General features: G+C 42.5%; 2 protein-coding genes across 3 annotated transcripts in view; both read right to left on the bottom strand.

Moving 5' to 3' along the window:
• LOC146678415 (talin-2) overlaps positions 1 to 11,815 on the bottom strand; it is a 100,178-nt gene extending 88,363 nt beyond the window's left edge. Inside the window, exon 1 of one of the 2 annotated variants that reach the window (XM_085389064.1) lies at positions 11,658 to 11,815. The gene's annotated coding sequence lies outside the window, so the exon portion shown is untranslated. Of the gene's footprint in view, positions 1 to 11,320; positions 11,556 to 11,657 lie in introns of those variants that run through there. The other variant, XM_085389150.1, reaches the window with a different exon arrangement.
• A 2,319-nt stretch (positions 11,816 to 14,134) lies between these two features.
• ddx28 (DEAD (Asp-Glu-Ala-Asp) box polypeptide 28) lies at positions 14,135 to 16,222 on the bottom strand. Its single transcript, XM_085410953.1, has one exon. It carries the CDS (start codon positions 16,036 to 16,038, stop codon positions 14,353 to 14,355), a length of 1,686 nt encoding a protein of 561 aa, XP_085267079.1. The 5' UTR covers positions 16,039 to 16,222; the 3' UTR covers positions 14,135 to 14,352.
• Positions 16,223 to 17,084: the final 862 nt, after the last annotated feature.

The raw sequence follows: 17,084 nt of genomic DNA on the forward strand, positions 1-17,084 counted from the left end.
TGGAATCACATGCAATTCATGTAGTGCACATACATACAGTTACTTAGAAGCTAAAGGTGTAGCAGTGATTACGCAAAGCCGACAGCAACTTTTGACTTCGGATCAATGGAAAAAAAACCGCATCTCCAGACATTCCTGCCTGAATAACATTTCAACATGCGCAGGTAGTACATTTAGCAGCCTAGAGTTAAATTGTAACATGTTAATATGACATATCTTATTTGTTGATTACACTTTTAAAAATGCAATGAAACTGTAGCAGAAGAAGAGACGTCTGCAGCCAGCAGACTATACTCAGTCAGTGGCAGCTAATGTTACCACAGTATTCTTGGGGGCTAGCTGCATTAGTGTGCACTGTCCATAACCCATTGCACATATAAAATCCTATTTTAAGCCACTTGATTAACACTGAGCGCTCCACATGTAATGTAAGCCAGCTGCCTGAATCGTTTCACTGCCCAAAAAAAAAAAAAAAAAAAAAAAAAAAAGGAGGGGGGGGGGGGGGGGGGGGCAATGTTTACAACTCCACATAGCAAAGCACACTCTGTTTGAGTGGTGTTTTGTCTTCTTCTTACTGTCCCCATTTTCTACTCCGAGTGGCCTGGCAGCGCTCCCGTGTGCTCTCCTTTAACTAATAAACAAAGGATGGTTTCCCTTATATAGCTCTTTTCAAAGTCTACAACATCCACATGCAACATCAGAGGGTTTGCAGGGAGGTGGGAAGCACAAGCCTGTTCCAGACAGAAAGGCTTCGGCCAAGGGCAAAGGAGCACTGACAGTGCGATTGTGTAACACTCATACATTAACAGCCACTTAAAGTGCTATTTCTGGTGCCATCCATCTGCAGAATTTTGCAGCGTCAGGTTGGATAAGTTTGTGAGGGGTGCAAAGCGAGACACATACTATGCAAAAGTATCTGGGGGGGGGGGGGGGGGGGGGGGGAAGCATCATACCAAGAGGAAAGCAAAGAAGGGAAAAAATTATAAAAGAATATTAGTATAATGTTCGAACACAAAATATGCCTCCAGTCAGATTTTACAAAAAAGGACTTGCAGAATATCGGATTTTCACAACACAATTAAACTTGATAAAGGATTCACAAAACTTATGATATTACAAGACATTTAAAAAATAAAAATAGCATTCATTGTAGTATTTTTTTTTAGATGAAGAGGTTAGGTCTAGGGCTAATGTGAACCAGGAGGGTGCAGGATGGTGGTTCCAACTGGCATATCAAGTGACAGTAAACATAATTACCACAACATACTAACATCAACAAATCTATAAGGCAAATCGTGGCAAAAAATACAGGATGAGCAAATGCCTTTGACATAGCTGGGACTCGGTTTGTATACAAAATAACATGAAGTTAAAACAAAGAACCAAACCACAGTGACCCAAAGTGGCCAGCAACCAACTCTAGACACAAATATGAGTCAACGTGCCGGCCGCAGTGGCCAGGTTAGAAAAGGATTCAGCTAGAGAGAAGCCTCAGCAAGACGCCTCATCGTCCCATCATCCAGATTTTAAAAATAACCTATACTACAACATAAACTTTGCAAAGATAAAAAAGGAAAAGAGAAAGAAAGGATAAACATACTAAAGAGAGGCATGTTGGTAACAAGAGGATAAAGTCAACTCAGTGCTGACAAAGCACATTAGCAATCAACCATGTGTTTAACTGATGTTTAAAAATGTATGTGTTCTGCTCTCTGATACTGATGGGAGCTGTTTTGGAGCCTTTATAGAAAATGCAGACTGACCTACAGAAGCTCAAAGGAATAATCCAGTTCTTTCTAGTCAAACGCCTTGTAATTTGATTTCTATTTGGACTGATAGTAATAAACTAAGTGGTGAAGGAGCCATGTTAGGCTAAATAAGACAAATGCATTTAACAACACTTTATCAAAGCCCTTTATCAAAGATTTTCAAAGTTCTCTTTTATAGCAACTATAATGGTTTTAAAGCATTAAGGCCTGCCTGCGACCATGTAGTAATTAATATGGGAAAATCTGCATGAACATATGGTGTTTCATTTTATGTTATATTATGTTACATTGGAAAAGGTGCCCAGCCTACAAACATACAGATTTCACCATCACTAAAGAAAAGCAGCCACGTCTGATGTGATCCGTTAAAGGTAAATGATGTGAAGTTTTACTGTCATAGTTCATGATTTTCACGTCCAGACCATTTGCTCTTTCTGCTCTGCAACACTGAAGCCATTTCGGTCCCTCTGCCAGTAGGGCGGCCTTATATAGAGAGGTGACTCCCCATGAAAAGCATTTAGAGCAAGAATTTATACTTATGGGAAAACCAAGAATAGCCTCCCCAGGCTGCAGGAGGGCTAGGGAGGAGCTAACGGGTGATGGTGGAATACATTTCCAGTACTCCCAGAATGAACACTCACCCCTGTGCAACAAAGCTCCAAGCTGCTCCACAACAGCTTCCAGGGGGAATTCCAGAGTAGGATTATTTTTCACGAAGCGCTACGTCACAGCGACAGAAATAATTTGATGAGTGACACGAATGTTGAAATTTGTCAACAAACAACATTCATGTCGAGTAACGAGAACACCATTTGTCCATGACTTCGTCGTGACGTTATTCCCCAGCTGCCCAGGCGGCTTCAAAGCGACAGAAGAAACATGTCCTCATCTTTAAAATAGAAGGGTGGGTCTGAGGTTTTCATTGGCAGAGCAATCAAATCATGATGTGCTCATCCACCACTGTTAATTTTCTGGCAGTGGATTCGCTAGATTCCCAATGGATTCTGGAGATGCTGCTCGCATACCACCACAGCAGTGCATTTTTCCTTTCTTTATGCTGTTGTCTTCTTACACCACAGCAAAACTCTTGCTCTTTTTGTTGGACAATGGTCCGGCATCTGAAGTTTTGGGTTGGTTAAAAGAGACAGGACAACAACCTTTGATAAGTAGACCGAGACTGCTAGTGTGAAATCTAGTAAATGCCCAATATTCCCTTTACTGACCAGCAGTTGGAGTTTTTCAGTGTTTAAGTTACATGCAAGTTATCCAAGAGAAACAGGCATAAGATGTGTAATCAGAAAACAATTACTAAGAAAGACAACATTTAGAGAATCCCTATAATCTGAAAGAGTTCTGAGAAATTCATCATCGCATGTACAACTCCCGACTTCAAAGATTCATTAGTCGATTCATGAAGTTAAACCACTGCTGTAGCACAGAGATAGCTGCATAGTTTAATTTCTACTGCAGACTGACTCTATTACATTCTCTATTTAACAGACAAGATCCTGCAACCTTTAGGCAACTACTACGTTTTCTGGTTACTTCAGCCAAATCAAACAACCCCCAAGCAGAGAGAAGAGGAGGGTAAATGAAGATTGAATTTTACTGCCTAAAGCAATGTAAGATTTGCTGAAGAGAAATGTGAAAATTACAGCATGTTACATACTAACATGGTTCACAAGGGTGGCTGGCCACATGTGGTTTTGTACAAAACAGCCAATCTACACTGTTTGCAGTGAACTAGGAGTACCACACACCGGATTAGGTTTCATTTCTGCCCTGGTGACTAAGAGGCATGAGCCTCGAGGTGGCAACTACGGCAGCATGGATTTCTGCCAGAGATGCAGTCCAGTAATAGCTGAAGAGCTCAGCTGTAACCTGAAACACATTTCGGAGCAGATACTCTTTCATCCAAAAATTGAGATGATGGTTGACTTTGTCCAAAAGCCCTGAAACTGCAAGCTGATGTTTTAAAGAGAACCTGGATTTGTTCCAAGAAACACTGATCTGTCTTACAGATGTTTATGTAGCTTAAAAGGACATGTGTTTCATCATAGTGAGTTTAGATTACAAGCAGAACAGCTACCCTGGGGCAGGCAAGTTATTTTCCCGAAGCACCACATGGAAACCTGGGACTATTGCGGAGGCCAGCACAAATAGGTTTATAAAGAGATAAAAACATCCATCCGTCCAGTCGCAGGGCTAACACACAGAGACAAACAACCATTCGCGCTCATTAACATAATAGATGCACACTAAAACCAAAGTTCATTATTATAATCCAAAAGCTTGCAACACAGCCCCATCACAAGCACTTAAAGCAAAAAAACAGCACTGGAATTCAGCAATGACTGGTGTTCATTTCAAAGTATTAAACTGAAACAGGATTACTTCGCCACACTTCACCTTGAGAGCGCTACATCATATTCAACACGGTATTATTTCCTGAATTTATGAAAGCAATTGTCAGACAGCATAAGAACGTCTGTGTTCCAGCTGAAGGATCGACCATCTCTAGTTTTGACAGAGATAGATAACTGCTGCGTCGAGGTTGGAAGCTCTGTTCTTTCAGGTGTGGAACATTTGACAAATCAATTTGGCAGGACAGTAAATTCTCAGCTCCTCTGTTGCCAAATAAGAATATCCTGTGTTAAAAGCCCACATTAGATGCTTTAATGCTAGAAAGTATGATTCGGGACAAAATATAAATGTATTTCTGGGCACAATAGCACTCATTTGTTCCAGTTTAAAACCCTGTTGTCGTAGTAAGCAGCATGAGTTTCCATCTCTCGTCTCTATGACAACCATACTGGCTACCGCTGCTCCAAACTGCAAGGCATGACCAAAATTTTGTATTTTTAAACCAGACTGAGGGTCGTCCGCCTCGTATCAAAGAATGTACAGAGCCACATACGGAGCCTGCTGCAGGGCAACAGTTGCTCAGACAGACTGCTTGCTCCTCCTAAAACATACTTCATGTTTAATTTTAGACAAAACAGAAACCACCACCCCCTCGGCGCGCACACACAGTGAACATGTCCTGCCCTTGAGTCATGCTGAGTATTTAAAACTAATCAATTAGGAAAGGCTAGTTGTGCAGAAATAGCTCTTCATGTTACCAGTGGGCAGTCACGGTACTGGCTTCTATTTGTGATGCAATCTACATGGGATGGTGAAGTGAGTGGGAGGCAGGCAAACGAGAACTCAGTGGGAGGTGGGAAAAAACAGAAAGTAGATACGATGTGCCAAGAAGGCAGCCTCTGCTGCATCCATCCAACTGTAACCATCATCCTAAAGTTACACATCACAATCAGTGCACTTGTTTGCTTGTTCAACTGGTAGTATTCTTTAATATCTGGGCATTAATCTTTACACTGTTCATTTTTTAATGTCGCAATACAATATTCTTTTTTTTCCCCACAGACATTTTAAAGAATTAAAAAGCCTGGCACTGAGACTTCGATATGTTATGAGCCAATCACTTGCTGCCAGTTCTTACCTCATAAATGAAGGATAATCGAAAGTTATCCAATCGTTTCTCTATCTGACACTATCCAAAAAGTGCACATGAGAAGAAGGCAGGCACAGGGAGCCTCTCTGATGGGAATCTTGTGATTTCACTCTTGCATTTAAGGCCATGCATGCCTAGGTTGGGCACAACAAACTGTAAAATTCTCTGATTTTGTTAACTTGAACTGGGCCAGACACTCATTAAAATGTCTCCAGTCAGATCCTGGCATAAAGAACACCAAAATATTCATAGTTTTTTTTTCTTCCCAGCATGTGAGACATTTAATTGTACAAACTGAAGTTTGAAAGAAAGAACCCTTTGTATTTTAATCTTTCTGCCTCTCCCTGTTAAATCCAGAATCAAACTCCTTCTCCTCACATACAAGGTCTTGAATAGTCAGGCCCGTCTTATCTTAAAGACTACATAGTACCACATCACCCCAACAAAGCACTTTGCTCTCAGAATGCTGGCTTACATGTGGTTTATAGGATGGCTCCTAGTTTGGATTATGGAGACAGACTCTCTCTATATTTTTAAGATTAGGCTTCAAACTTTACTGTTTGCTAAAGCATATAGTTAGGGCTGGACCAGGTGACCCTGAATCCTACCCAGGTTACTCTGCAGCAGGACTAGGCTACTGGGGGTTTCCCACTGAACAGTGATGTTCATACACCACTCTGCATTTAATCATCCACAGTGTCTATTGTCCTGCCTTCCTCCTCTCACCCTGATCGGTCATGTGCATCCCTGACCCTGGTTCTGCTAGAGGTTTATTCCTGTTAAAAAAGGAGTTTTTCCTTCGCACTGTTGCCAAGTAATTGCTGATTGTCTGATTGTTGAGGTTTTCTCGGTTCTAACACAGGTTGTTAGAACGTTGGATGGCTGAAAATTTCCTCCAACTCAACGAGGGGCAAACCGAAGTCCTCGTATGTGCTCCTGGCAGATTTTTATCGCAGATAGTGAAAGCTCTTGGTCCTCTCTCGGGCTACGTCCACACTAGCCCGGGTAGATTTGAAAACGGTGAAAACGCGTCTACACTAGCGTTTTCAGTCGTTTTCACAGAGTTGTGCATCCTGATTGATATGGCCCAAAACGCTTACATTCCACGGAGATTTTCCGTTTTCGTTTTAAAAAAATAATCCTGTCCACACGTAAACGCAGAAATGAAGGAAAACGCTGCTAGGAACATGCCAAAGCAACAGGTGGTGATATATTCCTAACCGTGTAGAAATGTTGGCCAATCAGAAGTCTAGAAGCCTCGGTGGGAAAAAGTAAACAAAACTGGGGCATAGAAGCAGAACCAAGTCGTATGTGTGGAGGGACAGTAACTGTGTGTATATGTAAGCATTTAAACACCGCAGAGAGTAGAAGTAACAGTATTGTAGAAATTAATTTCACCGAAACAATAACGTGGCGCACAGTGTGACGTCAAAAAAAAAAAGGCGCACATCTTTGACGCTGCGTTTTCTCCGTTTTCCTCGTCCACACGTAAATACAAAAACGGAGTTTTCAAAAACATCCACCCTGGCCGGAGTTTTTAAAAATCTTCGTTTTCAGTGACCAAAAACGCCGTTTACGTGTGGACGAAAGGTGCAAACGCATAGAAAAAATCTGCGTTTTCAAAAATACCCGGGTACGTGTGGACGTAGCCTCACATTGGATGGTCATGTGAAATCTCTGGTTCGGTCTTGTTTTTATCATTTAAGAAATGTGGCTAAGCTAAGCCAGATTTTATCTCGCTCTGAACTGGAGATTGCTATACATGCATTTATTTCCTCGTGCTTGGACTATTGTAACTCGCTGTTTATGTGTCTAAGCAAAGGTTCTCTGGATCGTCTGCAGCTAGGCTTTTGACAAAATCCTCTAAGTATTCACATGTGACACCGTTGCTATCTCATCTCCACTGCTTCCTGTTGAATTTAGAGTCCATTTTAAGATCCTGGTCTTTACTTACAGAGCTGTGCACGGACTGGCACCAGCCTACACCTCTGATCTGCTACAGCTCTGTCTTTTCTTTTTTTTCTTTTTTTTCAAAAAAAAAAAAAAAAGAAAATTTATGACTCGTTATCTTATGTGCAGCACTTTGTGATTCTGTCTAGAAAGGTGCTATATAAATAAAATTATATTTATTTATTATTTTGGGTTCATTATTTTAAAATATAAAGCGCCTTAAGGTGGCGGCTGTTGTTATTTAGCACATAAAAAAAAACTGATTTAAATTGAACTGAAAATTATTATATAATTATTATACATAGAGGGAATTCTGCAGTTGTATCCAGAACCGCAGAACAAGAAATATAACAATGGAACAGACACTTCTGCCTCTACTGTGTGCAGGTCAGCCATACGGCCATGTTGAAGCTCTTGCCTCCATGAAAATGGCCCTACAGAGCCTTTTCAGATGAACTCTGTGAGCTGACATGAAACATTAAAGTTGTAAATCTTGTCACTGGGTCAGGCCTATCTGATTTAACACTTTGATTTACACAGCAGCATCAGGTGGGGTTTAATGTGGGCTGCAAGCGCTCCTCGAGTATTTAATTTGTCATAAACACAGCAGAAGAACTGATTTATTTGCTTACAGAGCAGCCATGCAAACTCACACTGCAGTTATGCATACACAGGTTGTTAGAATACAAGGCAGGAATGTTGGACTCCACCAGTAACAGTGCAAAGAGCTTCAAAGAAAGGTATGTAGGGAGTATAAACCACTGAATAGCTTTTGCTTAACAAAAACAAAACACTCTTTTTAAATAAATCTCAAGGATTATATTTAAGAGCACGTTTGCACCCATGGATTGAAAAGATTCATTAGCTGAATCCAAAGTTACAGCTATGCTTTTTTCCATCACTGAGGCTGAAGAACATAAAGGACAAAGATAAATGTCAAAATGTTAGTTTCACCAAAGAGACCCACCACACATACTGACATGCTGAAGTCAAACAAAAACCTGATTTAAGCGACGGAAAGTTAGACCATCAACCATTCACGACTGATAAAACAAGTCTGCTAGTCTAGTTGTTCAGAGGCTGAACTAACAAAGTAGCAAAAGAGAGGAACAGGTGATGTAAAATAGCCCAACAAGACATCCCTAAACAAGGGCAAGCAGGCGCCGTGTATCCAAGTACGAACGCTGAACGTAGATGAGACTATTCTGACTAAGCCTGCTCAGTGCATGCTCAGGAGTAAAAGCTTTAATGTCATCGTTAAACAAATCAACAGCATCAATGTGACATGAGTCAAACTGCAAATGTGATTAGGCATGCTTGAGGTCATCACTCCCCTTTTCACCCTGACAAGTAATTCATACAATGATCATCTATAATTGCATACCCACACAAGAACATTGTCACTCAAACAGTTTAAACTACACCAATTATCTTTGCCAGCTTTCTCAGCCAAACAGCGATTCTTAGTTACCAATCTGGCAACCAGCTCCAAACATTTGTTTCAGGCCCTGAGAGCCACGTTAAAAAAAAACAAAAAAACAACAAAATTAATTCCAGGTGACCAGCTGGGAGATGCCCTGGGAAACAAACGAAGAGTAGAGACAGAGCTTCACGAGGTCAGTGCAGCATTAAAAGCAACCAGAGCTGGTTTACCTCAGAGCGACTCTGGAACGAGCATCAAGGGATAGCTGCTGCTTCAGAATTTTGAACCTAAGCTGTATTACGTTTGATGAATGTAGCTTTCGTTGCACAACTTTCACTGTTTTCCCTCCACCTGCATTACAAATAGTCTGTTCACTTTGCAGCTTTTGCATAAAATACTTTTTTAAAGGGTAAACAGTTCACAAGCAGAGTGTTTTTTCCCCTTCTTGCAGTCTCTCAAAGAAAATCTCAATAGAAAACTTGAACTTGCTTGCTGTACACAACAACACTGCTGACCCTGACCATGAAAATAACACTTTCTGTATGTTCCTTTTCCCCCTGCCAACAGAGCACAGCAGAAATATCTGACTGAGCATGGCAACCGCAAACTAATCTGCTGCATTATCAGTGTCATTAAAGTGTCATTACAGTTTGCTCATTACTTCCTCTCTGTGGTCAGAGGTGACAGCAGAGGCCTGATTTCATGCAGAACAATGAGAAAAATCAATAAACTAGCCATGTGCAGCTGATGAGTAACCCCACAGATTGGACTTGAAGCCAGGAGCACATTTCCATTGAAAGTTAAAATCCCCAACAGATATCGACAAGCTAAATGATAATCACACTCCATGCAATCTTCCAGCTGTAAACTTCTGCTAAACCTATACATACAGCATTTATTAATGTGAGAAATCTTTAAAATAAAATAAATAAATAAATAAATTTTTTTAAAAAAAGTGTGATACTTTGAAATGCAGATTGAAATACTTTATCAAGAACATCTCTGCAATTCTCACTCCATCTCCATTGACTTCAGCACCAAATAACTGAACAGTTACACTGGGGGGAAAAAAACAGAAGGAAAGAAAAATAAAAAAAAGGGCTTTTGTGCAGGACTCCGCTTTGAAAAACTACTAAGAGTCTAATGGATGCATAAACACACTCTCCAAAAGGTCAGCACGGTTGCTAATGTAATGAAAACGCTGTTGATTGCTGCTTTTATGTCAAGGAAGCCAGAGTGAGTTTGGCCAGTTTAATAAATGATCGGTGTCGTCGCCGGTGCCAGAGCTGCATACCAAGCAGCGGCGACGGCAGATAGTAACAGCTAGGTACGGGGGCTCGGGAGAATGACATTTTCAGAGATGTACAGAAGAATAAATGATAAGCACGAGAAAACAGAAGCTGGGCTCATTAGACGAGAGCTGCCATTTTGAAAGGACAGATTTTAACAAAGGGCAACTTGAGGTGGAGCGATGACATTCTCTTTTGCTGAAGCCTCTTTATTAACTATAGATTTCTGGGCAAACATATCCGATATCTGCCGAGCATTCCCCACGGGGTACGCTGTCCTACTGTCAGCCGGATCTCAACGCTCAGACTCATGTTCAACATACCTAAAAGAACAGTCACAGGAGAGCATTCTCCCGAGGCACTACACACACGCTCAAGCCTGCAGCCAATAAGGTCATGTGTCTTCTTCTGACAAGCCAAGGTCTGGGCAGCTTTTGGGGGTGGAGGAATTCAAGGGAGGTGTGGGGGGATCCAAAGGAGGTGTGTGTGCGCGTATGAAGGGGGGGGGGGGGGGGGGGGGGGGGGGTGTTCAGGAGAGTACTTTTGCATTACAGGCAACTCTTCCTCCATACCTGGCCAGCAATCTCATGAGAACTGTCACAGTCTACACACCAGGCTCACTGAAATTCCCAGGCTGCTGATAGGTCCATTCATTCTAATACTAGCAGCGATGGCCTGCACTGATCCTTCCTCACACACAAACTTAGCATACACACACACAGGTGATCTCCCAGCTCAGTCCCACGCCAAACAAGAGGAGACATTTGGAGACATCACCAAATTCCCTGCTATACTAATAATAACAACAACAGCATGTGATCAGTGTAAAAACATAACCAGCCTCGTCTTTCTATGAAGGGGTGTGGCAGCTGAGCCACTCATCCTCACCATTTAGTCCATACAACCTGCTGCAGTGGTGGAGCCATACATTACTCCAAGATGTCGCGGTTCGCATTTTCCATCACAGGTTAGCCAGAAGAATGGCAATCACGTGCACTCAGCCACGGATAAAAGGTGGCAATAACGCCTACAGCTCAAACATAGGTGCTCCCCTCCTCCTGCAAGCCATGTGATATTGGGCGATTGTAACTGGCTTCGTACAGGTTGCAGCCTTTAACGCGTGCGTTTCCGACGCAAGCGCGTGAAAAACGATGATTTAAAAAGTTGGAAACAATTGCCTGCTCGTACGAGAGGCAGCTTGACTGACATGGAAACATGGCGGAGGTTGGTTTTCTCCGGCCAGTGCAATGCAAGTTAGGATACCAGCCGCTCCGTGAACTCTTTAGACTCCGCACTCACCGCACGCTCGATCCTGCGGCTTCAAAGGCCAAAAGAAGGGAAAACGGAAAGATAAGAGACAGAAAACCAAACTCACCGGGCGACCCCCTGCTGCAACCATGTGGTCTGTACAAGTCGCCCAAGAAAGAAAAAGCAAAAAAACGACGCGATGCAACCACAAAAGTCAGCAATTAGAGACCCCCACAAGTTTCGTTAATTCAAATGAGCATCACGGCGACTGAAAGACCGCAGATCCATTCAGAAAAAAATGCAGCGCAGTCACAGAGCAGAGAGAGGGGCTGGGACTCTCACGCTCACACACAGCATGCAGTTTGATTAAAAAGCTTGGTCGGAGAGGTCAGGCAGATCTGCTGCTGCCAGGGGGGGAGATGGTCACCAGATTAAACCGATTACGGGGAGGGGTGTAAACCTACCTTCAAATGCTGGGGCATTTCAGGCAAGTCAGCCCTGAGAAGATGCACATTAGCCGGCAGCCCCGCTCCTCAGCACTAAAATATCCTGCGCGTTGAGGGGAAATTTCCAAGTGGCCAACAGTGTGTGAGCAGCAGAGGTACCGTGTGTATGTGTGTGCGTAAATGGGGAGGGGAGGGGACGGGGGGATAATCCTACGGTGGGGCAAAAAGGAAATGCGTCATTATTAATGGCCCAAGCGTTTTGTAGTCCGTTTGGTCATATCTGTACCCAGTTAAACTACAAAATGGATCGGGTTCGGTGATGTAGTGTTAGTTTCACACTGTTCTTTTTCTTCCTGTTTTTTTCTTCTTCTTTTTAGTAACAGACGAGCATTGATGTGCTAAAACCAGAAACTAAAAAGAAAAGAAAAGAAGAAGAAAAAAGACACGCAAAAATCACCACCTGCTCAAATATTTTGAAAGTCCAGGGCTTGGGAAAAAATATTCAGCTTTGATTTTATAACACAGAAGGAAATGTACCTAGTTGATAATTCTCATATTTAATGCTACTGCTTCTTCCCACACTGAAAAAATGGAAATATCTGACTGACTAAGCAGTATAGTGGACAGCAAAAGATCTCTAAACCACTTGTAGGGTCACAAAAACATGTTCATACACCAGTGACTGAGAGAAACTTTCTCTCTCCAGCAGACAAATATGCAGATGTTGATACTGATGTACAAAACTGCACAATATGAGCCAAATTTCCAAATCAGGAAACACTAAAAAAACAACAACTTTTTTTTGACTGAACACTGAACTGAAAATCAGCAGATAGAATAAATTGAGCTTGAGCTTATAGGACTGGCACATTTTCTAGAATGCATCTTAGACTGTCTCCATCACCTCTCAGGTTATATACACACAGTCCCTTTGACCTTGACTGAGTTATTGTCTTAAACTCAGTGAAGTTCCCCCAAAGCCCCAGAAGACAGCTGCACATATGTCACAATAGTAATAAATGAAGAACTATGTATTAAGTCAACGTCATGAAAGTGGATGTCTGAACTGCTAATTTCATCCAGGCCACAGTTCTGAATCATCAATGTTTGTCAGCCTTCTTACTGACATTCACATCACCCACGGCCTGCCACGCCACTAAAGTGAGGAGCTGAGCCAGTAAGTTTCTTTTTAATAACCAACTGAACTGCTTAGCGGCTTTAGAACTGGGAAATAATGTAAAAACAATCAGTTATGTGTGTTATTATGTTATACCAGTTCAACCCACTTAATCAAAGTGGTCAAATGGAGCTCTATGTGCTCCATGATTTAAATGATGGATTTAAACCACTGATTTAAGCCATTTGGGAAATGGGACCCAGCAAACTATGTGGGAGCGAGACAAATAAAGGAAACTCTACACAGTATTTAGGTGTTTTACTTTACAGGGGCCACTCTGGTTAAAATTGAACAAGAATATAAGTTGAGGGATCGGCAGCAGTTGTTCCACATGTTGTAAGTGGATATCGGGTTCTTGTTGTCAGGGCAAACTGGGGTGAAATGTGAACCTACGTGGGGGGAAAAGCTCAAAGATGTCGACCCCAGCTGGAGCAGGACAACTACAGCTAAATACCAAACATTCTCATGGAAGCCCCTTGATACCCTCAGTGCCGTTAACTCTGTCTGCCTCACGCTGACGTCCGTCTGCCCCTGTAATCTCAATACTTCCACAACGACTCCAGCTTAAATCACCAGGCACATTAATGAGCATTACAAAATAAAAGCCTGCAATTTTTCATTTTGCTTTCAACAAGTACTCATAGACATGAAAGAGGAGGGGGAAATCCTTTCAAGTACTGCAGACCTACCACAATAAGAGCTATTCGGCTGTAACACTTTGATTACTGCTTTAGTTTGATGAGCTACATCTATACCACAAAACAACATGCAGGGAGCCACAGCACACAAACTATTAGGTGGGCACATAATATGCTATTTACACTGTGCCGAGTTAATTGCAATGAGCAGAAAGCAAAATAAAGAAATGCATAAATCCTTCCCCTGCACATGTAATCACCTTTAAACCCTCTACAAACCAATATCAGCCAAATGCCGCCACCTTGTGGCAGAATACATGCAATACATAAACGAGGGCAACACTAACTGCAATTTAATGCTCTTACAGATTTTAAAACTTTTTATGAGGTAATAACTAAAAGTTTTGGTTTTTTAGATGTTTTGAGGAGGTTTAAGTCTGCAACATAAGATTCGTGACAAACCTATCAAAACTGTTGCTGCTCCTAAAGAAAGATTGAACATAGATTCAAAAATTAGACGCTTTCCAATCCAGACTCGGACAGCCAATAATCTTTTATGCTTCTTCATGTTAGTAAATGCAACTGCACAGGAGGAATATGCTATTAGGTTTTACTTTGAGGTGAAATCATTTTGGAAAAAAAACAAACTGCATCAGTTAACAGAAATATACCCAACAAATGTTGTATCTGTACAAGCAGAACATCTTTAATCAAAAGATAAAGGTGTTGACAAGATTTTGTACATGGCAGAAAAATACATTTAGATGTGAAGCACACACAAATCATTCTTAAACGTGAGCTTTATAGGTTCTGACTGCAGTTTAGTTTCAAATAACCATTCCTTAAAATCTATTCTGTTCCATGTTTTGCATTTAAATCACAAACACACAAAAACCATCTACTCCATTTCATTTAACATTATGGGCTTTGGTTCATGTATGTCGGACTCCATGCCTGGCAAGCTCAATCTCCTGCGTGCAGCTGTCTCAATCTTCTGCACCAGCTCCACATCCCAGGGATGGGTGACAAAGCTGAGCACCTCCCCATCCTCTACACCACCTGCTCTCCCTACTCTGCCTGCTCGGTGGATATAGTCCGTGTGGGATTCTGGGAAGTCGTAGTTGACCACCAAGCGCACTCTGGATGTGTCCAGGCCACGTGAGGCAATGTCCGTGCATATCAGCACGTCTACGTTGCCCTTCTGGAAGGAATGGAAGATTCCTGCACGCACAGCAGCAGGCATCTCCCCTTGGAGACGTGCATGCTTTACCCCCATCTCTTCAAGCGAGTATCCAACCCAGTTGACGGTGGAAGACTTGTTGCAGAACACCAGAACTGCGCCTCCACCTCTGTCTTGCTGCAGCAGCTTCAGAGCTTGGTGGAGCTCTAGGATCTTGTCGGCACCTTTTACCTTCAGGAATGTCTGTTTAACATGGGGCATAAGAAAGTGCAGCATCTTGCTCCTAATAATAACTATTTTTCCAAGATCTGTCACCTTGCTGAGCACGTCGCCCACACCGCCTGGGAAGGTTGCCCCAACCACGAGGAGCTGTGCTTTGTGACCCAGGCCACGTGTTTCCTTGGGATCACTAGCAACGTTGACGTGGAGCAGGATGTTCTCCAGCATGTCAGAAAAGCTGGGGTCGAACATTGTGTCAGCCTCATCAACCACAAAGAACCCCAGCTCACTCAAATCCAGACAACGCCTCCGCAGGGCCTTGACCAGAGCACCTGGCGTAGCCACTAAAATATCCGGATGATCCCTCCTGAAGACTGTCTTGATGTGTCCCACACCTCGTCCTCCTCCAATGGTCCTTGTAACGAAACCAAATGGCGCACACAGAGTCCTGGACACAGCTGCCACTTGCTCTGCCAGCTCTCTTGAAGGCACAAGAACCACAGTGCATATCTTGTGTGCACTCTCAGAGTAACTTTCAGACTCCCTATCAGCCTGCAGTCTGTGAATAACAGGTAGGAGATAACTCAGCGTCTTCCCACTGCCAGTCTCAGCAGCACAGAGTACATTGTGACCTCTCATGACTTTGGGGATGGTCTGCAGCTGCACAGTGGTGGGATGTTTAATACTGAGAGTCTCTAAAGTCTCCACCAGCTCCTTGCAGATGTGGAGATTATTAAAAGTGGCTAGCGGTTTCTGTTCAGCGTCCTCATTCCCGTTTTCAGCAACGTAAGGTGCAACAGCCCTGACGTTGTTGATGCTGAAATAGTCACCGAATGATTTGTTATGTTTCCATCCTTTAGAGCAAAGAGAAGGCTGCTCGAATTTTCCCAGGATGTATCCGGCAGACTGGTTCAGAGCTGGGTTCTTGCTCTGGATGAGGAGCTTTCCAGCTTTGATGGTGTTGATCTTGCTTTTGCTTCGAATTTCCTTCACGTTTTCAATGCGTCTCTGCAGGTACCGGGGAACACGAATGACCGCGGTCTCTGCTCCAGTCTGACAGAAGCGACTCTGACCGAGAGATCGAAGCCAAGCCGACGCTTTAAAAAGCTCACAGCAACACAATCTTCTTGATCCGAGAGCTCTGGACGCTACCAAAGCCAGATGGGCGACCTTCACAGCCTGCATTTTAAATACTTAACCGGCTCGCAAGTGTCCAACGGTCGGCTGACGAGAAAAAGCAACAAAACTGAACCATAAAAAAATTGGAAATAAAGCCCATTAAATTCACTGTAATTCCACAAAAGACAATATAAAGGTCCAAAAGGCGCAGAAATTTATATACTAGACAGTCATGTCGCCATGCTTTCCCGGCGAGTGCTGATGATGTCAGTGGGCGTGGCGTGACGAGGTGTACAGAAAAGCCGAATCCCGATTCAACTCGTGTGTTTTGTTTGATTGTTTGAGCTAAATTTTAACCAAAAAGACAGAAATGTAGCTTACGAGAGAGTTATTACTATTTATTATAATATTACACGTCCTATATTAACATGCCATCACTATTTTTTTTTTTTTTAACATTTTATATTTATCATATCTACTTGTGTAATGTGAACGTTTGCAGTCGGTGGGGTGGTGGTTTGCACTGTTGTCTCAGAGGAAAAAGGTGCTGGGTTTAAAAACAATGGCTGGGCCTCTCTGTCTGGAGTCTGCAGTTTCCCCCTATGGTCGTTCGCCTTCTATCAGGGTAATCCAGCCTTTCAAAGACACACGTGAGTTAGGTTAACTTGTAATTCAGGATAGCCATAAGCTTGTCTCTTTCTCCGTGTTAGCCCTGTGACAGACAGCCTGTCTAGCGTGTATCCTTCCTAGAATAGGCTCTGGCCTTTAATCACCAAGAACTGGTTATGCAGAAGAAAAAGGAAGGGTGAGATAATTGGCAAGAGCGGAAAGAAAACATAATGAATTTTTAAAGGTATGATTATATTTAAAGATACACACTGGCATTATAAAAGAATACATTTATTAAACAAAGTCAATCGAGGGTCCCAAGAAAAGAATTCTACCTGATTAGTGCATCCACTTTGAAGTTGTATTCATCATAGGGCTGTTACAATGGTAACTCATTCATCTGTTGCCTGGCTTGGGCATTCAGCACAGCCTGCTGTATATGGTAATGTAAGAAACTGTAATAGATTACTCTAGGGTGAGAAAGCACACTGTCATTGACTCAG

This window comes from Rhamphochromis longiceps, linkage group LG1, assembly GCF_057381845.1.
Source record: "Rhamphochromis longiceps isolate RC_006_pf linkage group LG1, R_longiceps_female_GT1.1, whole genome shotgun sequence".
Taxonomy (NCBI): Eukaryota; Metazoa; Chordata; class Actinopteri; order Cichliformes; family Cichlidae; genus Rhamphochromis; species Rhamphochromis longiceps.

Excerpts from the sequence above, each read along its gene's own strand:
- ddx28 (XM_085410953.1), bottom strand. The coding sequence starts at position 16,038 with ATGCAGGCTGTGAAGGTCGCCCATCTGGCTTTGGTAGCGTCCAGAGCT.